Source organism: Lynx rufus, unplaced genomic scaffold, assembly GCF_022079265.1.
Source record: "Lynx rufus isolate CCGP_SWC_20201006 ecotype Redwood Valley unplaced genomic scaffold, mLynRuf1.p SCAF_11, whole genome shotgun sequence".
Lineage (NCBI taxonomy): Eukaryota > Metazoa > Chordata > Mammalia > Carnivora > Felidae > Lynx > Lynx rufus.
Genome location: NW_025814825.1, coordinates 64,091,049 through 64,115,779, shown reverse-complemented (window position 1 = coordinate 64,115,779; position 24,731 = coordinate 64,091,049). Strand labels below are relative to the sequence as shown.

General features: G+C 52.8%; 1 protein-coding gene across 2 annotated transcripts in view; it reads right to left on the bottom strand.

The window, feature by feature from the left end:
* DOCK1 (dedicator of cytokinesis 1) overlaps positions 1–24,731 on the bottom strand; it is a 525,941-nt gene that overhangs the window by 6,271 nt on the left and 494,939 nt on the right. For both annotated transcript variants that reach the window (XM_047073604.1, XM_047073605.1), the window contains exons 45-50: positions 21,812–21,988; positions 20,551–20,634; positions 15,432–15,569; positions 8,199–8,344; positions 4,941–5,139; positions 1,882–2,035 (exon numbers count right to left, since the gene is read on the bottom strand). In XM_047073604.1, the coding sequence (XP_046929560.1) occupies positions 1,882–2,035; positions 4,941–5,139; positions 8,199–8,344; positions 15,432–15,569; positions 20,551–20,634; positions 21,812–21,988 (898 nt within the window). The remainder of the gene's footprint in view (positions 1–1,881; positions 2,036–4,940; positions 5,140–8,198; positions 8,345–15,431; positions 15,570–20,550; positions 20,635–21,811; positions 21,989–24,731) is intronic.

Genomic DNA, 24,731 nt, shown 5'->3' with positions numbered 1-24,731 from the left:
TGATACAACCTTCAGCGACCATCACCACGATCCGTTTCTAAAACTCTCTTATCATCGTGAACACAGAATCTGTCCCCATAAAGTGAAAATGGCCCCTGCCCCCTCCCTTGGCCCCTGATGCCTCCACTCTACTCTGTCTCTACAAATTTGCCTATTTTAGATACTTCACGAAGGCAAATTCATATGTTTGTCCTTTTGTGTCTGGCTCATTTCACTTCACATAATGTGTTTGAGGTTCATTCATGATGCAACATACAGCAGAGATGGCGTCCATTTTATGGCTGAGTGGTATTCCACTGTGCGGATTTTTCTTTGATGCACACTTTGTCTATCCGTCCATCAGGTGATGAACACTTGGGCTGTTTCTACCTTCTGTTATTGTGAAGAATGCTGCTGTGGACATTCATATGCAACGGATCCCTATTTCTAATTCTTTGGGGCATAGGCTTGGAGTGGATTTGTTGCGGCATATGGTGATCCTACGTTTCACATCAAGGCAGCACTAAAGTGCTTTCTGCAGCGGCTACAATGGTGCTTGTTTTTAACTATTTAAAGGGAATAATACAACGCTTTTAGAACAAAGAGTCTGTGGTAATAGTGTAAGGATGTTAACACTCAGAGACCGTCTCCCTCCCAGCGGTCTGTTCGGCTCACCTGTCGTGCAGTGCTGACTCCCCACCCGAGAGTCTCCGGAATGGCCACTGCTCCCAGGAAGAAAACCAGGTGCAGAGGGCAACTGTGTGTGCCTTCCAGAGCCTCCGTGCAGGCTGGAGGAAGGAAGCTGGGTTCTCCTGGGTTTGCAATGTATTTGATCATTCCTCTTATATAAAAAAACACACCAGAAGTGGGGCTTCGTCTTTGATGTTGAGGCGATGACTGACCTCCTGAGGCCACAGTGCCTTTCAGGTCAGCCGTCTGTCCCCAGAGATGCCACAAGGAGGCACTGGCCTTGGAGATGTGGCCACATTTCCTATGATGGCTTTTCTGGAATGGTGTGCTGCAACCAAAACATGAGTCTGACCTGCCACCCTCTTCTTGCCAAGACCTCTCCTCTCTGGCAGACCTGAATTTAGTGGCAAAAAGCTGATTCCCACTTGTAGTGGCTTGACTAGTGTCCCCTGAAAACTCATGTAGACCCAGAACCCCAGAATGTCACCTTGTTTGAACGTAGGCTTTCTGCAGAGGAAATTAGCTAAGGATTTCAAGATGAAATCATTCTTGATTTATGGTGGGCCCTAAAGCCAATGGCCTGTGTCTTTATAAGGGGAGCAGGCCACACGAAGACAGAGGCAGACACTGGAGTGGTATATCTAGAAGCCAAGAAATGCCAACGATTGTCAGAAGCTACCAGAAGTGGGGAGACAGGCATGGAACAGAATGTCTCTCTGAGCCTATGGAAGGAAGCAACCCTGTTATCTTGATTTCTGACTTCTGGCCTCCACAAGGGTGAGGGAATATATTTCTGTTGTTTTCAGCCAACAAGTTGATGGTAATATGTCACGGCAACCCTAGAAACTGGGCAAAACTAGAAAAATTAGTTATGTGCTTAGCTCTTAAGAATAGCTCTTCACTTTGCATTCCTCCTGGACACAGGAAGGTCCAAGGCCCTCGTGTGGCTCCGTTTCCTGTGATACAAAAAGGGAGGCTGTCCGTGTGCCTCTCATGCTGACCCTGCCGCACGGGAGGTTCTGAGAGCACACTCTCCCCCAGGGAACTCGGGGAGACTGATTTGCTGGTGCCGCGAGGGGGGCTCCCTGTAAGTTGAATGCTTGTGGAGACTCACTACATGGGGAGGAGGCGAGCCTACCATTAGAGCCTCTGGTCAAAGAGGGAGCCACAGAGCAAGGCCACAAATCCCAACGCGGAGAATGTTCCACTCACTTGACTGCAAACTGAAGCTGAGCTTGGCCCTTGGCGTGACCGGAGGGGGTGTCGGCTGGGAGGATGGTGGTGACGGGGACACCGAGAAACGTCTTTCACTTCCGGTGACGTTGATCACCTGGCTCTTCGGTCGCTGGGGCCTCAGGGGACTTATCTGCGTTGGAGGAAAGAGCACAGTTAGGGTCTGCCATGGCTGAGTTGGGTCCCCCAGGACTCACAGGTCGAAGCCCTAACCCTCAGTACCTGTGACTGTAACCGCACCTGGAAATAGGGTCCTTTGCAGATGAAGTCACTAGGGTAGGGCCCTAACACAATGTGACTGGTGTCCTTATGAAAAGGGGGCATTTGGACACAGATATACGTACATTGGAAGAACACCAGGGGAACATGGAGGCAGAGATCAGGGCGATGCCTCTAGAAGCCAAGATATGACGAATACTGCTGCGGGGGGAGGGAGGCCTGGAACAGGGTAAGCGTGCATGTGGACTGGCGACTGTCCTGTCCCATAAGGCACGTTCTGATGACTCAGAAAACAGAAGGACGCTTTCCTAGTGTGAAGCAAATCACACCTGGAAGATCTTCCCTCCCGCCCCAGGCTCTGAGTCTCAGCTGAGGGTCAGGAGATTGTGGATGATGCAAAATCAAGTAGGAAGCCGAACGGAGCCCCACAGAGTGACCAGAGGAAGCCTCTGCAGATGCTTAGGAGGCAAGGTGCCGGGCAAAAGTCAAGGCTGTCCCAGCGGGTGCAGGGAACACTGTGTTGCCCCCCGGTGCCGCTTCCGCTCCAGTAAACCTGCCTCCGACCTGTCCACCTGCTCTGCCCTGTGGCATTCGGCTGGTGCAGGCACGAGGAGGCTGGCACAGGAAACTGCGGGTGCCCGCGTGCACTCACAGACCTTGCTGACACCTGTCACCCAGAGGAGGAGGCCCCTTTGTGGAGAGACAGGCAGCTGGGCTGGACCAAGAACAGTAACTCTGCTCCCAGCGAGAGGCCAGGACTCCTGTCCCTGGACCTGCAGCAGCTGTGGTCATTCTGGGAGGCGCCAGAGGCCGACAGGGGTCAAGGTTCTGTGCTCTGACCCCGGTGTGTTCCTGTGGGTTTGCTGAGGCCACTGCAGGCCAGCTGTGGGGAGGCCCACTTTGGCTGAACCCAGACGGTCTTTGCCAGTGTCCCTGAAAGCAAACAGGGCCACGGCCGGGAGGGACAGAACCCGTATGGGATGTGAAGCGCCTGGCAAGACCTTCGACCGCTTCTCAAGCAACTTCGCTGTGAGCAGGGCTGCTACGTGGTGAAACGTCTCTCAGGCTTGGTTTTAACGGCTGAAAATGGAGCCTAAATACACACAAATATGTGAACGGCCACACAGAGCGTCTGGCACTAGCTGATTAGCTTACGTTTCTGCTAATTCCCCCACCCAGTTCTGATGTTTTGAGACTTGAGATCTCTATCCTGGGCTCAAGAGAAGGTGGCCTCGGCTAGTGCCAGCAAGGTCGCGGGCACCCCAACTCTCTCGGGTGGCAGACAGAGAGCGTGGGGTGGCTCATCAGAGACCTCTCCGTCCCGCTGCTGTAGGCCCAGCACCTGGGAAGCAATACCAGCCTCTGGCCTGTCCCCCTCCTAGGCTCTGAGAGCCCTGGCCATGCTTATGCTGCAGTCAGAGCTGTGTCTGAGGGCTTCAGAAAGGCATTCACCTTCTTGAAGGCCACGCCGTGGCTCTCGAATCTGCCTTCTCCCTCTAGACAGCCAAGCAACATGTGACCGTTGCTCTGAGTGGCTCGCAGTCTGGGTGAAACGTACTCTCTGGGTTTAAGATATAAACAAGCCATGAAATATGTCTTATTAAAAGGTGAGCCCTTTTGCCAGGCGACCCTTCAATCACAGCCAGGACAGGTCAGGGGCTCCTGCCCGGGGCAGGCACATTCCTGGCCGCCGTCCAGGTAAGTGCCCATCATCTCCAGGGGGAGGCGGCCCTAGGCCTGACGTAACCTTTGAAGCTGACAGCCTGTGAGAGCCTCTTCTTTGCTTTCAGTCTACAAACAGCACTTTCTTTTTTTTTTTCAAAAAAAATTTTTTTTTTTGAAAAAAAAATTGTTTTTTCGTTTTTTCATTTATTTTCTGAGAGCAGGAGGGGACAGAGAGAGAGGGGAAGGAATCCCAAGCAGGCTCCGTGCTGTCAGCGCAGAGCCCGATGTGGGGTTTGAACTCACAAACTGAGATCATGACCTGAGCTGAAATCAAGAGTTGGACGCCTAACCGACTGAGCCCGCCGGGCACCCCCCAAAAGCACGTTCTGAATAAAGTTCACCCCAGAAGCTGCCCGTGCCCCATCTTTGCCCTCAGGCCTCCCACACGGCTGGGCGGTCCCGTGAGCAGTAGCCCCCAGGCCCGGCCCCGGAACTAGAACATGCCCCGAACATGTCCACTGCCTTCACACTGCCCAGGAACCGTGCAGCAACCAGGGTTCCCTGGGATCCGTTTCTAATGTCGACTAACCAGCACGTGTCCGGTTAAATTGCGGAGAGTCCTTCTGAAATGTGCCAACGATGTAAATGTGGGGCAGACACGGCAGGGAGACCGACACGGAACCCCAGGCTGTGTGCAGAACCCGGCAGGAGGGGCTTTGGCACTCTGGCTGAGCAGCTCATAACTCGGGGCAGTACCTGGGGCTTAGAGACTTCTGGTCAGGAAGGGGCAAGGGGAAGGCGTTAGCCGACAGGGAGCATCGTTCTCAGACGAGAAAAGCATTCCTGTTCGTCTTCTGAGACGTCAGGATGCATATTGGATGCAAGGACCACACTGCTGCACGGAGCCCAGCACCACCGGCTGCCGACCCGGGCACCCCTCTGGGAGAAGAGACCTCCGATCTGAGCCTCTGGATGCCCTACAGCACTGGGTCATACAAGGAGAGGGTCGAGGGTAGACCCCAGATTTTCAGGGGACTATTGAATAGAAAATTCAATGAAATCCAACCGACAGCTCCATCGGCTAAATGCGGAGCAAAGGGAGGTCCCAGAAGCTAAGGCAGAGCGGGGAAAGTTCCCCGGCCCCGAGAAATTACCGTCTCGGAAAGGATCACAGCCTCAGACTGCTGCAGGGAGACGTCGGTGGGTTTAAATTCTTTATCAAATAGCTCTTGATGTTTGCTATTCCTTTTTTCCTTCTTCTTGTCCTTCTTCTCCTTATCTGGGTCGTCCTTGTCCAGCTTGTCCTGGGACCTGGAGTGCATTTTCTTTGGCAGGAGAGGTTCCAGGGAAAACCTAAAGGACATGGTTCTGTAAATCACTCATGGCTTAATAGGAGGACAATTGCCTCTCACCCTGCAGATAAATGTCAACCCGTTCACAAGGAGTCTCCGTGCTGACCGACCGGGAACTGGCACACCTTACAGGAAAGGGATGATTTAAAAAGAGAGGCCAAGGGGGACTTAAGATACATATTAACCAGCTGCACCAGAGACAGCCTGTGTTTGCCATCCGAAAAGAACAAACTGGAAAAAAAGAGCACACTCATCCGAGGACGGGGGAGATGTGAAGTCTGAGCGGACGTGTCAGGGAGACAGTAAGACGTTACTGTAGATGGAGAACATGGTATTTGGGGTGTGTTTCAGAAGGGGAGCCCTGACCTTGTAGAGATTCGTACTGAAACACTCATAAATGCAATGGGGAGAAATAGACAGATTCTACTGCAAAGAAATGTCTGGTATCTTGATTCTGACCGAGTTCCTACGGCCAGCTCAAGATTACAGATATGCTGGTGCTTCAATTTGAAAGTCTTTTGGATGAGTCAGTGGGAAGCAAGCCGATTTCAGCTCACAGGGACATGGAGGAGAAGCCCTTAGTTTCTCAGCTGACCACTGAGCTAGAAGACCCAGGGTTTTGGCTTTGTCACCTCCTGGGGAGTCTTGACATCCCATGACTGCTGCGGGCTGGATGTCCCCAGTCTCAAGATACAAAGAAGACACCACCACCCTTGTGCCTACAACACCAACGGGTTGGTATAAATGCACATTCGTTAGAGGTGAGTCTACTGAGTACATGGATCTTGGACTAGCTTCCGTGCACACACATCCATGTGCAATTGTGGTTTGCTATTTTAGCACAAGACTGAGGGGTGGGAGGGGTCCACCCTGTTCCTGTCCTAGTAAGTCACATCGGGAGAGAGAAGAAACAGGTCTAGTTCTAAGGTCGGAGTTTCATTCTCTGCAGCAGGAAGGAGTTCGGACGGAGAGCCAACATGAAAGAAGGCATGAAAATGTCTTAAAAACTCTGTAAAATTCTAGTTATAAAATAAATAAGGCACAGGAATGAAAAATACACCACAGGGAATATAGTCAAGAAAAACAAAATAATCCTCATGATTTTATTCTAGGTTTTGCATAACTTGAGACAATCAATGTAGGGAAGAAAACAAAACAAAATAAAAAGACCAGTGGATATCTTTCAGCTCAGGGGGAAGAACCTGTATACATTTAGGAGAACCTAGAGAAAGACAGGTTACATTTAAAATTTTTCACACACTATGTGGGGCACCTGGATGGCTCAGTCGGTTAAGTGTCTGACTTTGGCTCAGGTCATGATCTTGCGGTTCGTGGGTTCGAGCCCTGCATCGGGCTCCGTGCTGACAGCTCAGAGCCTGGAGCCCGCTTCGGATTCTGTGTCTCCCTCTCTCTCTGCCCCTCCCCTGCTCATGCTCTGTCTCTCTCTGTCTCAAAAAAAACCACAAAAAACCAAAAACCAAAAAAAACCCAAAACATTAAAAAAAATTTTTTTTTTCACAGTCTGAGAACCTGCTGACCAGATGAAGTTTATTCTGCAGGTAAACTGTGCCATGTGGGACCAAAGCCTCATTTTCTCCACATTAATTACAGAGAGAAGGGTGGTAACCCTAGAATGAACAAAAATCTGGACTCTAATAGAGGCGCTTTCAAATTCAAGGTTAAACAGTGTCTCCTGGGAGGAGGTGCATAGTCACGCGTGTGATAGACCACGCCTCTGTCTGAAACCTCCAGATCCATTTCCACCCGCACCCCCACGTTCCTGGAAATGTAAAGACCTTTTCATAACTGGCTTGGGGATTTGCTTGGGGAAAGCTGAATTCAATTTCTTTAGCAATCTTTCTCTAAGTGACAAGAACACCTGCTTTAAACACCTCTAAATTGAGAATTTCCATATGGATTTGGCCTTTTATCAGCAGACACTGATAAAAATTACCGGTAAGGAAAAAACTGTGGGTTTAGTCTTCGGTCTTCCATTGGGCACACGGGTCACGGGCAACAAAGGGCACTTGGATTTGAGCTGTCCCTTGGGGTGATCGGGGAGTGTGTGTCTGCGTGAGGCGGGGGCCAGGAGCCTGGGGGTTTGGGAAGGTGATGGATGGAAAACCAAATGGGGTTGCAGACACACAACTGTACAAAGCCAACCGTAAAATAATTAGCAGTTGTTCTCCGATGTTTAAATTGCATGAGACATTGCTTCTTTCTATTTAATAAGAACCAACTTTACATGTTTGCTACTCAAAAACACACAAAAATTGATATTTAAAAAATTCTTTTGAGTTTTATTTATTTTTGAGAGAGAGAGAGAGAGAGCAGGGGAGGGGCAGAGAGAGAGAGACAGAATCCCAAGCAGGCTCCAGGCTCCGAGCTGTCAGCACAGACCCCAACGTGGGGCTCAAATCCACAAACTGTGAGTTCGTAACCTGAGCCGAAGTCAGACGCTTAACTGACTGAGCCACCCAGGCGCCCCAAAAGTTATTGATATTTTTTAACACTCAAAGTTAATGCAAGAAACACAGTGAGAGCTCAACCAGTATTAACTAGCCTATTACGTTCTTGTCTCCCTTTTAGGCACTTGGTGCTGGTGGGCGCTCAGTGGCAAGAATGAGGTCTCCAGAGAAGTCTTGTAGAAAGAAGGTGGCCCTACCAAGTCCTCAAGTAAGCTGACTGTGTGTGACAGTCCTGCACTGGCGTTGACACCACAGGAGTGAGCAGGAGACGAAAAGCACAAGCACACAGCCAGCAAGGAAAGTACTGCCCTCCTTCCAGAATCTCCAGAACTGAATGAACCCTCGCTGGAGGTTTTCAAAGATGATGGAAACCTGTCCCAAAGAATTTTTTTTTTCTCAAAAACTCACAAGACCCTGACAGTCATGTTGGGCACTACAGTTGAAATGTCTTGGGGGAGGGGGGAGTGGGTTTCAGCTTCAAAGACAGTTTTGATTTAAAAAACATCCCCATCTGTGATAAAACCAACCCAGGGCGCTGGTAGCTCCTCCCAAGACCCTCCAAGCCCCCTCCCTGCTGCTGAGGCGGACTCACCCATCGGAGCCTGGTCTGGAAGGGGTGCTGTCTGAGGACAGGGAAGACACGGAAGCTACCGACAGAGGCCGGGACGAAGAAGGCATCGTGAAGGATCGGACCATGGACCGGGGACGGCTGCCTCTTCTGTCATCCAGACTTGAGGGCTGAGAGAGAGAGGGAGAGGGAGAATTAGAGAGAGAGAGAGAGGCTTGTTTAATGCTCCTGTGTCGAAAGATGTCAGGCCTGGCATGGCCAGACTCTTGGGACCATGTGATCTTAGCAGCCTGGATTCTAGACCCAAACTGTCCACACTTCCATGAACAGTGTGTATTCCCATTCAGAGTTAAAGACGAAAATGATGGGCATTTCAGGGTTTTTTGGAAACATTACCTGATAGTGTGAAAAATATCACAACCTTCCTGTTTTTAAGAACTTTAAATGCAGTTTCTTTATCAAGACCACAATGCATCCACCTGTTTCGAAGCCAGAGTGGAACGTAAGGACCAGAAAGCTTACAGAGTAGCATCCAAAATGTCATTAAAGGAATTGCAAGCCCATCAGACGAATTCTGCGTATCTCTGCGTGTTGACAAACCACGCAGGTCACCTGCATACACGGATGTGTAATGACTGAATTTCTCTAGAATAAAGTAAGATTCTCCTGCTGCTTGACTAAAGATGGGCTCGTTCCCTGCAGCGGCTGCGACAGTGGGTTAGAGGAAGCTGAGGCCGGAACTGCTCACACTCTTGCTCTTGGCCCCGTAGGGGCCCAGACAGACATGCATTCTGGAGAAAAATGGTCTCTGGATGGAGTTTTCCTCTTCTTTCTGAAATACGACCTCTGCTGCCGAAACAAGGGTCACTGATACATAGCACGCATCAATACCTCATTACCTAGAAAACGCTAATGACCTTCACCCCAAGGCCAGATGCAGCAGAAGCTCCTCCCTTTACCCTGAGGATCTGGAGACCTCCTCTCCGTGCGGCTTCCACCCCTCCCCCACCTCCCAGCCCCACACCACCGAAGCTAGCCCTCAGTCAATCACCTGCAGAAGACGGGACCACTGCTGCTTACCTACTGAACAACACTACTTTCACGCCTGAGAAGTGGGCCTGTTTCTTAAACGAGTGTTTGGCACATGCAATCCTACTTGATCTGTGTGTTATCTCTCTGGTTGTAAAAGGTTCACAATCACAGAGGGACAGTTTCATGCAGGAGTTGGTAAACTTGCTGGGAATGGCCAAGGAATAGGAGTTTTAGGCTTGCGGGACGTAGGGTCTCTGTCTGCAGTGCTCAGCTCTGCCACCGTCGCGGGCAAACAGCCACAGACAGTACAGGAGTGAGTGGGCACGGATGTGTTCCAATAAATCTTGATTTACAAACAGGTCAGTGGGCCACATGTTGGCAACCGCTGGCTCAAAGCCAAACGCCGCTGGAATCTGCCTGCACAGACGGTGGGTCTTGGGTTCCCCACCGACGACGGCGCCGTGGAATGTCTTCGGGGAGACGTCCATTGTCATTAATTGGCCTTTATGAAGAAACTAGAAAGGAAACTGTTTCTTACAAATTAGCCCAAATTGCGGAAATGTTACCTATAGGAAACCTAGTAACTCAAAGTCTACAGGATGCACGTCTCAGCCTTTCTGAAACACAGTTAGACGGCCGCCCTGGCTTTCTGATCTGATGCATGGCGCTCATCCTCTTGGCTCTCGGCTGGGTGCCGGGACTGCTCCGTGTCCCACTGTTCCTGACCCTCTCAAGCAAGAGTCCTGTCTGCTGCTCTAGGCCCACCCTGATCGCCCCACCCATCTGCCGCCTTTCACCCCATCCTCTGCCCGCTCAGCCACTGCCCTTCTCTCTGACATCTCCTGTAATGTTTGTTTTTTTAGTTTGTTTATTTATTTTGAGAGAGAGAGAGAGAGAGAGAGAGAGAGAGAATCCCAAGCAGGTTCTGCACTGTCGGCTCAGTCTGACGCGAGGCTTGAACTCACGAACCGTGAGATCATGACCTGAGCGGAAATCACGAGTTGGGACGCTTAACCGACTGAGCCACCCAGGTGCCCCAACCTTCTTCACGCTCTGAATTGGACCTACGGGCAGCCTCTGCCTCACACAACCCACACCGTCCCTCGGTATTTCTCCCACAGCAGCAGCGTCTGTGGACGGCTTGGAGGTGGGAGCCTCAACACCCGCCCACCAACCCTGCAGGGGCTGCCTTCCCACCTCTCCCCTGCAACACCTTCCACCTGCCCCTTCCGGACCCGGGGAAGGAGAGGAGCAGAAGGGCAGAGAACCGGCTGCATCAGGCTCCCGTGACGAACGTGCTCGGGAGACACTGCCTCTCTACTCCATCACCTACTAGACGTAGGGACACGCCGAGTTCCAGGAAATGCAGCCGGACATCGCACGGAGAAGAAATGTGACCCGTCCGACATCGGGTGCCCCGTTCCTGGCGCGACGGTTTTCGTTTCTCTGGCGAAATGATCTTTGTAGCAATGCAAGCGATGCGAGCGTGAGGTGTGCAGGTGCAGGAGGGGCCGGTCAGGGACCAGGGGGCGGAGATGCCAGCCAGGACACCAGGACGTCACTCCAGCTCTTGGGAAGGCCCGGAAGACCCCTGAACATCCCATCCCACAAAGGGCTGGTGATGTCCCTCAAGACGCAACCTTGACTCCTGGGCGGATGTGCGAGTATGGCCAGAAAGTAAAGGGAACGGGGGTGACGGGGGCAGGCTCTGGCCAGGGAGGGACGGAAGTCACTGCGGGGTCCCACCCTTGCAGGGCACACACTGGGTGTGGCCACGGGACCCTCCGGGCCATTTGCCTCACCACTCCTTCCTGACTGAGCAGAGCCTCTAGAAATGGAAGAATCCAGACTTTTCCTTTTGCATCTGAAGCACTTAGAGGTTCTCCCAGCTGTGACAGGTGCAGCTCCAGCCCCAGGATACCCCAAGCGAACTGACGTCCCCGTGTCCCCGCATCAGGGCTGTGGGGGCGGGGAGGGCGCAGTGAGAATGCGGCCAGAATTTTGGCTCTGGCACCCACGGTGTGACCTCGCGCGGAATATGGAGCCCCTCTGAGCTCGGCTTTCTCCAGACGAGCCGCAGGGAATAATCACCCCACCTGGAGAGGCCGGGTGAAGCCCACAGGCCTCTGGCACACTCTGGTGGCAGCTCCTATTGTCCTTGCTGTTGTCGTTACCACAGCCTGAAGCAAAAGCTCGGTTTGGCTCTCTTACCCGAGGCCGGCCCTGCCCTGCCCAAAGGCTCGGACACGGTCTTGCACTGTCTTCCAGCTGAGCCCAAGTGCCTGCCCTTGACCCACCACAGGTGACTGCTGCCCATGGATTCTGGGGGGCGGGGGGCGGGGGGTGGCGACAAGTGTTTCACCGGGTAGGGTGAGAAGCAGGTGCGTTTCCTACTTTTCGGGAAATATCCAGAGGGTGACACGCTGGCCCCTCAGAAGGGCTGCGTGGGGAGGTGGGCAGGGCGAGTGAGGAGAGTTCGTGCACGCTGTTAGGAGGTGACCCCACCCTTCAGAGGCTGCAGGGCGGGGCGGTGCTGGGGGACAGACGGAAGGACCCTCGGTCAGCTCTGCGTCTCCCACGGAAGCTGGGAGCCAGGGCTACTCTTGTGAGCCTCGCAAGCCAAGTTCTCTCCCTGGTGAGACACCCCACTGAACTCCCACAGACAGAACCGGAGAAGCTGAACTATCATCTCAGGTCAGATGACCATTGGAAGGAAGGCCCGGAGAGGAGAAATCCTGGAGGCCGGAGGCAGGAGGGGCCTCCGGGAACAGCAGAAGTGAGAACGTGAGGCACAGGGGAGGCCGGGGACAAGCGGCGCGGGGCCTGGAGGATGCCTGGTGGGCTCTCCCTGGTGCGGGGTGAGGGCGAGAGTCAGCCGAGGGGGTGGGGGGAGGAAGTCTGTGTGCTTTCCGTGCGCACGTCCGGCCGGGGGCCGCCAGGGGGACCGGGGAGGAGTCGGTGGCAAGCAGTCTCGGGGGGAGGTGGGGGGTAAAGGGATGGTGGAGACCAGGGTGGAGAAAGGGGGGACCCAGGTGTGGTTCCCTCGCTCCTCAGCTTCAAGGAAGAGGGACAGGAATTGTGTGACAAACGCAGAAATCCTTTCCACGAGCTTGAAGGCAGACAAAAAGCTAAGGAGCCCTTGAAGCAGACACAGGGGCTGGGGCTGAATACGGCAGGCACTTGTGGCCCCTTCTTCGGGGACCCCGGGGTCTGCACCCCTCACTCCCTAAGCATCCGGAGAAGCCCGGCTGTGAGCTTTTGTGCGGGGAGCGGTGGCTCCTTCGAGCCCCAGCACCGGCCAGGGGAAGGCCAGGGTGGAGTGAGCCCAGGGGCCTGGCGGAGCCGCCTGTGGATTAAGAAGTCAGAGAGTGTCCAAGTCTTCTGTTTCTGTCTTTGGCTTCGGCTGGATCCGAAAAATTGACAAAATGGTTTATGTCTTTTCTATGGGGTTTTTATTTTTAAATCCATTTTTTTTTTTAATGGGATGATACTACATTGCTTTTCAAAGTATTCTGAGATGCTCGCGAGTTTTCAGAGCAGATAAGGCAGGAAAGACTCACACCAGACTGCTTTTTATTGTCACATTTCTCAGAGAATGACAAGGACATCTGCCTGTCTCTCTGCTCAAGGGAGGGCTGACTGCAGATCCTGTGTCTGGGGTCCCAGGACGGACTCAGGGAGGCAGCTCCGGGAAACAAAGCACCCAAGGGGAGAAAATGCACCCTTCATTCGATTCCCGGATCGCCCTCCCAGTAAGCCTGTCTGGCCCCTAGCTGGGCTGGGGTCGGGGGCTGCCCTGGCGGCCCCCTACAGAGAGGTGGTCCGCTTGGTGGGCACGATGCCGTCTCAGGATGTGGTGGATGGAAATCGCTAATCTCCAGCCGAGGAGGTCGGCTGCAGCGGAACAGGGGAAACCTGTCCCTGAGTAGGAGGACAGCCCCCTGCCCCCGCCCACCACCACCCACGCAATAGCCCCACCTCCTGCCCCTGCTTCCCCTCTCCCCTGTGCCCAGCAGCAAGCCTGCGCGGAAGAAATGAATCCCAGCAGAGACAGGAGTATGAAGGGTGCTTGGTGAGCCCGACAGGTTTCTGTCATTTTGAAATAGAAATTATATGAGTGATAAAAGAGGAAGCTTTTCACTTAGTACGAAAACCTGGAGATCTCACAAGTGTGTATTTCTTAGAAGGACTTAAAAGTGGTGTAAAACTTTGGAAGAGACGGGACGACGATGCCCTCTGAAATTCTTGCCACCTGACCGTGCTGAGCCGCAGCCCCCGAGCGATCGCGCGGCGCTCCAGGGTTCTGACCGGCGCAAAGGGTCGTCCGGTGCAGCCGGCAGGGGGCACCCTGGTTCCCAGGCCTGTGCACCAGTGGCAGCTCCCGCTGGGCCGGCAGCTCCAGATCCCCGCAGGCTGAGTTTTCAGACCAGAGCCCAGAGGCTGTGTTCTCTCGGCTTTGTCAGGCTCAGACCCTGCTGGGCGCAGGGCAAAGATGCCACGGGGAACTGATGCCCAGCCACAGCAGGCGAGGGCGGTCAGGGTGGGAGAGCATGCGGGGTAGTCGTAGCCAGATCGGCTCCTTTCTGGGGCCTCTCGGTCTCTTCCCTGCCTCCGACCACACGAGCCAGAGAAAGAAACGCTCTGCCATGTCAATTACAGAGTTGCGCCTGAAAGCGCAGACTTGGAGGTAGATGGACAGGGTTCAAACTCCATCGGCGGCCGGAGTGACCACTGCCAGGGTATGACCTTGTGTCCCCATTTCCCCATTTGTAAAACGGGGATGGCCGCGGTGCCTCCCTCATAGTGTTAAGTGGATGAAGCAAGTTCATATTTGCAAAACACTTGGAAAGCTCCCTGGCATATGGTTCGCACTAAATTAGTGTTTGCTAAGTGAGATGAATCTGTGAAGAAAAGAAGGGAGTTCAACAGAAAGAGCAACAGAGAGCTGGAGGGAACAGCAGACAGACGGAATCGGGCCAAACGAGAATCCAGGATGGGCCCTGCATTGGACGCCTGGTTCTTCAGGGACTGGCGGGCAGTGCTGTGCGATGTGAGAAGCCTTTCGTTGGCAGGAAAGTGGAAGACGTGTGTGCCCTGCCCTCCTTCATGCCACAGGCTTGGGATCCTAGACTGCAAGCCTCGCCGCCTCTTTTTGTCCCGCTGCTGCTTACCTCTGAACGTTGGGAAAGGGGGCCTGGGGTCATCTGCTGTGCCCGACGTCTCCAGAGTCCACGAGCAGTCAAGGTGAGGACCCACCAAGGCTCCCAGAGGCCGTGAGGATACAACCTCACACGACATTGTGGCGCTGGGCCTCGCCCCCGTGTTGCTAAGACATGGCTCACGGACAGCATCTCAAGCCCGCCGCTTACACTGTGGCCTGTAAACACTGTGCCACTATTACCAGGGCTTCTCCTGTCAGATAGTTTGCCTCATTACATATTACAGGCCAATCTTTTATCATGAGCTTGACCCCAGCCCCCACTCAGAAACCTTCCACAAACTCTTAGCAAAAGCCCAGGTGTGCCCCCACACCCAGAGCAAAGCCTCCCGCCCCAGATCCGTGTCCCAGGCTCTTGGAGGCTGGGCACCTTTCCAGCTTCTCCTGTGAGTTCTCTTCTGCCCAAGGCACGGCTATGTCTGCACTGGCCTCTGGCGTGCCATTCGAGTTCTGGCCGCCCAGCCTTTACTGGGTGAGTGAGCCCTTTCTCCCCACGTCCCTGTCTCCAGCTTAACCTTTCCTGGCCTAGACCAATGCCCACTCCTTTAAGAGGTGACGTCCTTGCTAACAATTTCAGATCTCAGTAACCCACAGCAAACTGGCTTCAAAGACTCCGACTTTGGACTGGGTATAGGCTCCACCTCCGCCTTCGGACATCAAGAGTGCTGTTGCCCTATGTGTTGCTTAACCCTCCGCGGGTGATGTACGGCTGTAGGTGAGGCCTCTGTGAGGTTTTCTGTTGTCCCACCACTTTAAGGGGAGGTCGTGTTCACAGCAGGTGAGCAGGGTATTTGGTGATCAAGCAAATTCATGAACGCTCACGCACACTGACATTTCCAATCATTGAAAAGAGTCTGCCGGTTTCCTGGCAGATGGACTTACGAGGGGCCGAGGTCTTTTAAATCCCAAGCAGGCGCCAAATGTACATCTTACTCACTCTGCCCATGGCCTGTCACCGTAGGACAATAGGACGCAAAGGCATCCGTTCTGCAAGGCTACCCGCTTACCATGGTTCGGACGCCATATTGCTTTTCCACTTTTTCTTTCAGCTGTTTGAAACAGGCTTCCATTCTCTCGTGAAATGGCCTCAGTGCTTCTGTGACTTTGTCTCCATGAATCCTGATCCCTTCAGCCAAAAATGGAATCTGAAAAACACAGCAGTCAACCCTACTTATTTCCTGGTCAGTGGTCTCGAGAGAGGAGCACACACCAGGCAGAAAGTGGCACTGTGTGCAAAATGCAACTGTTTTGTTTCCAAATCAAACCGCGAATCAAAGTCATCAGCAGGCACATTACCCCCAAAGACCAAAATGTTCAAATTAGAATCCTTTGTGTTTTAAATTGGACACGTTTAGTGCAGTGTGCTCAGCACACGATGGCCACTCAGTGTCTTTGCCTGACTTGACTCCCTTCGGTGGACCAATCCCAGAACAGACTCATCTGTGCTTTTCACGTGAATTTGGGGAGAACTGCGTTTTGAATTTGTTTTGCCGTAATTTGACCTATTAGCAAAGGGTCATGTCACGGTGCAAAGATTTTTTTAGCCCAGAAGATAGCCTTTATAGGCGACTGAGAACCCTATTCTAAAATGTAAAAATCTAATTATATGTGATCTATAGTCCTGAAGGATCTTCTTATTTGGAGAGGAAAACCGAATTTATTCTTCCTTAAAACTAAAAATAATCACTTCTCTGCCAACATTGCTGTCACAAAATATCCATGCCAACACTTCACTGCCAAGTGCGGGGATGTAGCTGACCTTTAAAAGCGTCGCAGGGAGACATTTTCATTCCCCAGCCCCAGAGACCCCCCCAGAATCACTGGTGTTGAGGGGTGGGGGTCTAGGGAGGGCTTTCTTTCCCCAGCTTCTGCTTCCCCTCCGGAGGCTCGGACTGGGAGTTAGACATTCTTCAATGCAATCAAGCTAAGAGGCTTCCTCTTAATAACTTATAATTAAATCAAAATACTGATTAAAAACAGATTTTCCTAATATGACAGAACACCAACCTAAATGAGCAGATTTATTAGTAAGAACGATAATAAGCACACAATTGAATTTCATGCGAACAAATTCAAGAAATCTTATCAAGATGAATCAATGCATGAAATGTATTTGGTTGCCATTTATAGCACACAGCGGTTGCCTCTTGTGGTCTCCAGGGAAAGACGGAAGGAGTGCTCCTACGGTACAACCCACCCGGCAACCCACGCAGCCTGCCCTTGGGCTGCATGGGCACAAAGCTGGTTTTGCCAACAGTTGGGTCTACACCCAAGGTGCACGTTAGGTATCCCTCTCTGACCAGTTACCGCCAAAAGGACAGTGTGCAGGTGAGACTTCATAGTGGATGCGATGATTTAATATTCCATACGAATTACTCTTGCAGATGGCAGCTTCCCCAGAGCTCACCACGGTGTGTTCAGGTGCGTCAGTAGAAAATGCTCGCATTAATCTTTCTGCTTTCCGAGTCCTGCCGTGGGGCGTAGTAGCAAAGGCGGACCGGGGACAGCTTTTGGTGGGATGGTAAATGTATCATATCCATCTGGGTGTGACAGCAAGCGTGGGGTGCTGTCTTGAGGTTCAAGCACAGCCACTGGAGACACCGCAAGCATTCTTCTGTAGAATGGACCTTTTTCAAATATACAAAATGTGGTCTAATAGTTTCTGCAATTTTTGTTGGTTTGCTTAAGAGCCTTAATTGGCCAGTTTCTTGGACATCAAAGAAGCTACTTGCTGGACTGACGTTAAGTCCATTTGGTCTAGGTTCCTGGTACCTAATGAGCCGCGTGAACTTCACTTTGACAGGTGAAATTTATGGGGTATGAGAATTGATCACTTCACCAGGCCCTCGATACAACCTTCTTCTAGGACGGGATTCTGCCTCTGTTTCGTGTCTGATTGGGGCTGAACTGCAGCTGAACATAAGACGATGCTCTGTGCAAACACTCCAACACATTGGAATATACAAACACAAGCCATGGAATAAGGCTTGAAGTGATCTTTGGAGACCCCGTAGTTGAGTGGGTTCCAACCTGGATGAGCACCAGAGTCTCCCAGCAGGCTCCTAAACTCCACTCGTGGAGTCCTGGTTTGCTCTGGAGTAGATCTCAGGAATCTGCATTTCTTAAAAGTTTTCCAGAGCCCAGAGAGGAGAGAGGACATCCCCAAAGTCACTCCTTGAGTCGTTCAAGGTGAGCACGCAGCCTGCTCTCCAAAGACACCCTTCTAAACAGCAGTGCTATATGTGAAGTTTGTCCCTGTGTGTCCCCTACACAAATTCATGGCCTGCTAGCAGCACAGAACATTTGGAAGCACTGCTCAGGGCTCTAGGAGCACCGTCCCTGGTGACAACAGTCACGCCTGTCATCAGCTGGGGATGACCAGTGAGTTTGGTCTTTTATCTTTGTGCATTTCAAATGAGAAATATGTACACAACATAGAGGTTAAGTACAAGTCTGTACGGATTCATCTTTGGACACGTGGCAGGGATGCTTAACAAGGCTTTCTTGGGGAAGGACAGAGCCGTGCCTTTGAGGAAGGGGCCGGGGCTCGCTCGTGACCTGGCATCAGCTGTAAACTTGGAAGAAGCCCACAGACGGCAGTCACTAGCTCCCACCTGGGAGAAGCATGTCAGGACCATCCTGGTTGGGGGAAGGCAACAGCAAAATGGAGAGCTGCCTGGCGCTTAACACCCAGCCTTCACAAACGATTTTAGGCATGGAGATATGTTTATTGCACATCAGTGAAGGAAACTCTGCCAACAAGTCCTTGGGATCCCCAAGAGAAAACCTCACTCTGCCCTGATGCGAGTTTCCAGAAAAAAAACAAACCCAACATACTAACAAACAAAAACGGAAGACAGCATCCTGTTAACCCCAAACTTCTTATTTTTAATGACCGTATGACTCAATTACACCCAAGTATGAGTTTCCAAACATTTGCAAATGAAAGCAAAGTCACAGGTAATGTGTTGAATATGTATTTTTCATCACTCTTTGATTTAATGAAGTTGCTGGAAAATGGATTCCTTCTTCCAGCTTTCCTGTGAGCTGCTTTAAAATTCATCCTTTAATATAGTTATTAGGGGTGATGACATAAAGTTCTCTCTGGGGAACAAATTATTTTCCTCTGTAGGACTTGAAACTCTTAAAATCCAATTTGCTGTAAAAGCTTACAAGAAAAAAAAAATCAATACAACTTTTGCCGACCAAACTAGTTTTTGGGTGGCAATGATTTTATAGCCTTCAATGGAGTTTGAATTTTGTGGCCTTTGGTTTCTACAACCTCTAAAACGGAATCGTTCAGGCTTTTACACTCTCTTTTCAGAAACAGAGGGAGGCTGTCCACAGGAGGCTTACATTTCATGCAGAGAACCATCCTTGGCCAACAAGAGCCCTGGACCCAGCTCCCAGGGTTTCTTATCACAAAGTAATTCCGATGCAAATAGATGCCTACAGATCTGTGGCAAGGTCACATCCATTAGGATGGCTTGTTGTAAAATACCAAACCAAAACAAAACCAGAAAATGACAACTATTGACAAAAACATGGAGGATGCGGTTCCTCAAAAGATTAACAACAGAATTACCATTTGATCCAGAAATCCCACTTCTGGATATGCACACAGAAGAAATAAAAGCAAGGAAAAAACCAGATACCTGTGCACCCATGTTCACAGCAAGATTATTCACGACCGGCCCAAAGTGGAAGTAACCTAAGGGTCCACTGACAGACGTATGGACAAACAAAATGTGGTCCATTCATCCAATGGAATGTTCTTCAGCCCAAAAAAGAAGGAATTTCTGACACAGGCTACCACTTGGATGAACCTGGAACACATCATGCTGAGTGAAATCAACCGGTCCCGGAAGGACAAATACCATAGGACTCTACTTACACGAGGTACCTAGAATGATCAGATCCATGGAGACAGAAGGGTGGTTTCCAAGGGAGGGGAGAACGGAGGGTTAGCGAAGAGATTTTTGGCAAGATGGCAAGATGGAGGGAAGGGATGGTTGCACAACAATGTGAATGTCCTTAATGCTGCTGAACCTACTCTGAATTGGTTAAGATGTTACGTTGTATGTTAGGTATATTTTATTACAAGGAAACATACATATATTGTAAGTCGGCTCAAATCCAGAGCTCAGCCCCACTCGACCCTGAGAGGTCACACTGGCTAGCGTGCTGCTGATGAAGAAGCCACTGAGGTGAGGCTCCGGGAAGGCCAGGGTCAAAGTGACCACACAGATGTCTCCTCAGAGGTACAGCCTCACCTGTGTCAGGGCCCCAAGTGGCAGCCTGGGACCCCCGGCCCAACAAAGTGGCCTGGGGTCTGCTGCTGGCCAGGCGCAGGGTGACCCCGGCCTCCACCCTCCCTCAGCCCCCTTTACTCAGCCTGCTGTGTGGGGATTAGGTCAGCCAGTACCCTCCTCGCCGCCCACATGAGAAAACGGAGCCTGAGAAGGTGAGCCGTCCTCAGTACACGGCAAGTGTAGACAGAGCTCCGGGAGAACCGGTCTGGATGTACCCCCCCCCCCCCCCACCAGGCTCACGAAGTGAACAAGTTACTTCCCACTGGACACAAGACACCCTCTGGACCTGTCCTTCTAAGACCAGTTCCCTCTAAGGAAAGACTCAGAGGCCTCCAGAGTAGAGAAGCACAATAATAACATACAGAATTACAGCAGGGAGAACACAAAGGAGGACCCCCCCCCCAGACCCCCACCAGGGAGAACATGACGGGTGGATGCTCTGCAGTGGCCCACCTGTGCCTCCCACGTAGGCAGCACGGGCGAGAGCGCCTTTCCAGGGACAGGCTGCGGCCTCTCATACTCTGTTCTGGCAACACCACACAGAGATTTTCTAGCAGAGACAGATCAGGCTCATTTGCGAGAGAGGACTTTCTGTGCGTTCAGATTCACAACCGCAGCCTACGAGTTGAGTTAATCACGGCAGTGGTGGTGGTGGGGGTGGGGGGGTGGTTCTCAGGGGACAAACACGGCTGCACGCACTGTGGCCGATGTCCACGCTGGCTGGCATGCGTGCTGAGGTGGCCTGGGTGGCTGCGGGTCTCGACTCGGCTCTTCTCCCCGCTGCGGCCCAGCTGGGAGGCCATCAGACATTTACCTGCCATGCAATCAGGTCTTTGAGCTTCTCAATCTTCTCGTGGGCCTCTGGATGTTCCTGCAGGTACCGCTCTGTGAAGAAGGCCTGTGGAGACAGGGACAGCCACTCAGCACGCCGCTCACCCGACCCACGTTTTTGCGCCCGACCCTGGGGACAGAGCCGTGTATACAACAGACCCGCCTCTCGCAGGGAACGGACCTTCCCCAGCGCTCGGCGCGAAATGTCTGGTTAGGTCCAACGCAACGAGTGGAGTGAACGGGCAGCCCAGGGGGCGACGTAGGGTGGCACCTCTGTCCTCGGAAGCCAGCAAAGCCACAGCTGACCTGGATCGCTCAGCCCGCTGGGTGGTGGCTCCCCAGCCGTTTGCCTGCCCCTGACCCCCACCCTGCCCCCTGCCCTGGGCCTGCCCTACACCTAACGGCTGCTGAGGGCAGAGCGCTCCCTCCTTGCCCAGGACAGTCACTCCTGTTAGCCGGCTCTCCGGAGGTGCCCTTTTTGTCTCAGCTCTTACTCCCTCTGGACAAGGGCTCAGCACACTCTTCTGGGAAGGGCCTCGACTCTGCCATTGTTAGGTCGGGAAAACAGCCCCAGACACTAAGGAATGAATGGCCGCGGCCAAGTTCCAGACTTGAGTACTAAAACAGGGAGCGGGGGCGTCCCGGGGCCTCAGTCGATTAAATGGCCGACTCTTGATTTTGGCTCAGACCATGATCGTGGGGGATTCCCAAGGCCCTGCTTGTGATTCTCCCTCCCTCTCTATCTGCCCTTCTCCTGCTCGTGCTGTCTGTCTCTCTCTCTCAAAATAAGTGAACTTAAAAAAATGTAGACTCCTGGTCTGGACCACACCCTGTGTCCTTGACTTCTGCCCATTCCTAATGAGATATTTTCCAGGGAGACCAGTCGTCCTTCTTCCCCTACCTTCCATGCCCACCTATCCCAGATGTTCTAATTCTTTCGTCTTTGGCTAAAACTCTATCTCTTGGCTTTTAATGATCCCAGAACTCTTGAAAGCCACCTGAGGGCAGCTCTGTAGAGCTCCGTCAACCCAACCTGGGGGGGACAATGTCCAGGGGAGTCACGCTTGGGGTCGGGCCTGGACCTTCTACAGCCGGCATAGGGCGCCTCCGGGAGCTCCCGGCCTGGCCTTGGCGCAGTCCCTGCTGAGATCGGTCAGTGAGAGCACGTAGTTTCAGGGCTTGGACGTAAGAGTCTGGAGACAGTCTGTCCCAGGACAGGGCCGTACTGCGGGCATGTCACGTGCCTTTTCATAATTCGCAAAGCCTCCCATGACGGCAGGGTCCACGATGCCGTTGAGGAGCATGGAGAGGGGGTTGATGGGGAGGCTGGGGTCGTGCAGGTGCTGCTGAACCATGCTGTTCATCTTGTCGTTGGTCAGCTGCATGGTCTCGATGGCATTCTCCAGGGGGCTGATCTCCACCTGCGGGGAAGAAGGAAGACGTGACTTGAGGCCAGCTGCGTCCACGGCACCAGGGGCCTCTGGTGAGGCATTTCCAGCTGGGGCCAGGCTTCCTATTCCCCCATGCACCTTTCTTCCCGGGGGGTTTGCTGGGAAGGGTCCCTTATCACCCAAACAAGAGCAACTGGGTATTTTAGCATCGTGTCGTTGCGCATTTCCAAGGGCGTGGCCCTCACACACAAATCCCAAAGGGATCATACGAGGCTGTCTGGCTCTGATGTGCGTGTGTGCATATGTGGGTGGGTGCGTGTGTGTACATGCGTGTGTGCCTGCGTGTGTTTGCACATGTGATCTGCTTGTTTAAAAATGAGTAAGGTTTTGAGAAATTTTGAGCAATCTGGCAGTGTCCCTGAGGCAGGAGGCCTAGGCACTGTGTAAGCCCCCTGTGCCTGTTTGGTCAGGGAGGCGGAGGAGGGCTCTATGCTGGTCTCTACATCAGATCCCATACCCTCTTATGAAGGAACGGCTTCACCATCCCAGGGAGAGCACATCACCACTTCCAATGGCCCCTTGTAGGAAAACCTGCCACTGGTCGGCGGGACATTTAGTGTAGGAGGCAGGAGACCGCCGTCCATCCCGCAAACGCCCTCCTCTCTCTGGGGGCCCGCAGCTCCCTGCAAGGCCCACCCGAGCACGCCTCGCTAGCTCAGCGCTAAGGTGTCATGAAAACACGGCCGGGTTTAAAACAGTCACGACCACTTCCCGCCAGGCCTCTCTCTGATAGATGTTCAGCTGGGCCACAGAGCCACACCCAGGGGTGATTTCAACACACGATCATTTTGGTCCTTCCCAACGAGGCGGGATGGGTCCCCACCCGAGCCTGGGAACCCCGGGGCCTCTGCAGCAAGGAGCAAAGCAGAACAGCCTGCTTTCTTCCTGCTGCAGCTCCCGGGGTGGGGGGGGGGGTGTTTGCTGGACAGAGGGGAGCAGGGGGAGCGGGGACTTGAGCAGGGACAAGTCTGCTCACGGCCGGTCCCAGATCCTAGAGGGATGCTCGGAATCACCGTGGGGGAAGCCACCTGCTTTGCTGGCCCTGTGCTGCCCGGGGGCTGATGGACGGGCTGTAACACACAGAAAGGTGGCTGGCCACGTGCCAGCGGGCCCGCTGCCCCCGGGTGTCCCTGAGCCTGAACAGCACGTATCGCACGACCGCCATTGTCGCCGCATCCCTGGCTTTGTCAGACCCTGGAACGCAGCGTCCCAGGCGCACGGCTTTGCCAAGTCAACACAGCAGGGTGGTTTTCCATTGTGACCCACCGCTAATTCCCTGCTGAGGATCCCCTTTGCCTCAAGAAGGAACAGCTTCCTATTTTTGTCCAACAGCTAGGGCTAGCTGCCACCCCACATGCATCCCACGACGGCCCGTCCCAGGAGGCGTGCACAAGGCGGGGGGGGGGGGGGTAGGGGGAGGCAGGTGTGGGCAGCGGCGGCTCGGTTCTGCCGCTCTGGGATTATTCAGCTTCCAGCCTCTTAGTTTGTTAAAAATGGCAAACAGAGCCGGTGGCGGAACCACATCTTTACAGAAAGCCGGGGCTCACCCCTCTCCACTTCCGAGCTGTTAAGCGCCTTCCTCTGGAAATCTGGCTGGCTCACGAAATCCCCGATTACTGAGGGCTTTGGGCAGAGGCTCATTAGGAAGATTAGTGCCTGTTTATGCGAAGTCCCCCACTCTGTCTTCTCACACACGTACGTCACCAGCTCTAAATGGTGCCAGCAAAGGCTTGCATTTCTGCCACCTGCCACAAATCTGAGCCTTCCATCCATCAGGGCCTGCCTGGGTGCTATGGGGGGCCCGGAGCGGGAGCTCCCAGAGCAGAAAATGGAAGTGCCCAAGGCAGGGACAGACAGAGAGACCCGGGGCTCCAGAGAAGGAGGAGGGGCACCTGGGAATGGGGGGTGCGGATGTGGCCCAGAGCTCTGATTGGCATGGATGACGGACACGAGGGGAAACAGGGCTGAGAAGAGAGGCTCCAGCCACATTCAGGAACCAAATCAGGAGTTTCCAGGGGGCCTCCTTGTAAACTAAATGGTAGGCACCACCCCTCTGGATAAGATCCTGCTGGCTGAAAACAAAAGGCATTAGACACACGAGAAAACAGACACATTTCAATCAGATCTCTTTATCCAGGCAAATGCCACTCCCTGATACGCCTATAGATTCAGTAGGAATCTGCTGCCTGCTTCTGGCTGGGGTAGAAGAGACTGCCCCATAGCTCACCACTGAGGCAAGGCAAAAAAGTTTAGCTGATGAGATGTGAGTCATTATTTCTTTAAAAAGTGCCAGCGAGGGGTATATTCTCGAGCTATTTTTATTTGAAATGAGCAAGTACTATTAATCAAGTTGTTTGTCATGTAAATGGCAATAAAACCATCAGGAAGAAAGACCTTAAAACGTGTATGTAAATTGGAACTTGTCTTAAACTTTTCATGTAGATAACAGAGAGAGCTGTCAAAACAGTGCAGCGACGACTGGCTTTACATATTTCGGAAGGAGAAACGAAATCTTCGTTCTGGTTTCCTTGTAAGCCGGACCCGGTTGTGATCACCCAGCATTTCTGCTACAACCTTCGTGGTCGGGGAGGGCTGATACCCCGAGGAACTCACGGGGTGGTTGTGGGTTAAGTCTCGTCTGACCTGGGGTCGTGGCGTGCGTACCGCACCCCGGAAGAGAGGATATAGGACGGGGTCCCTTCTGGGGGATATC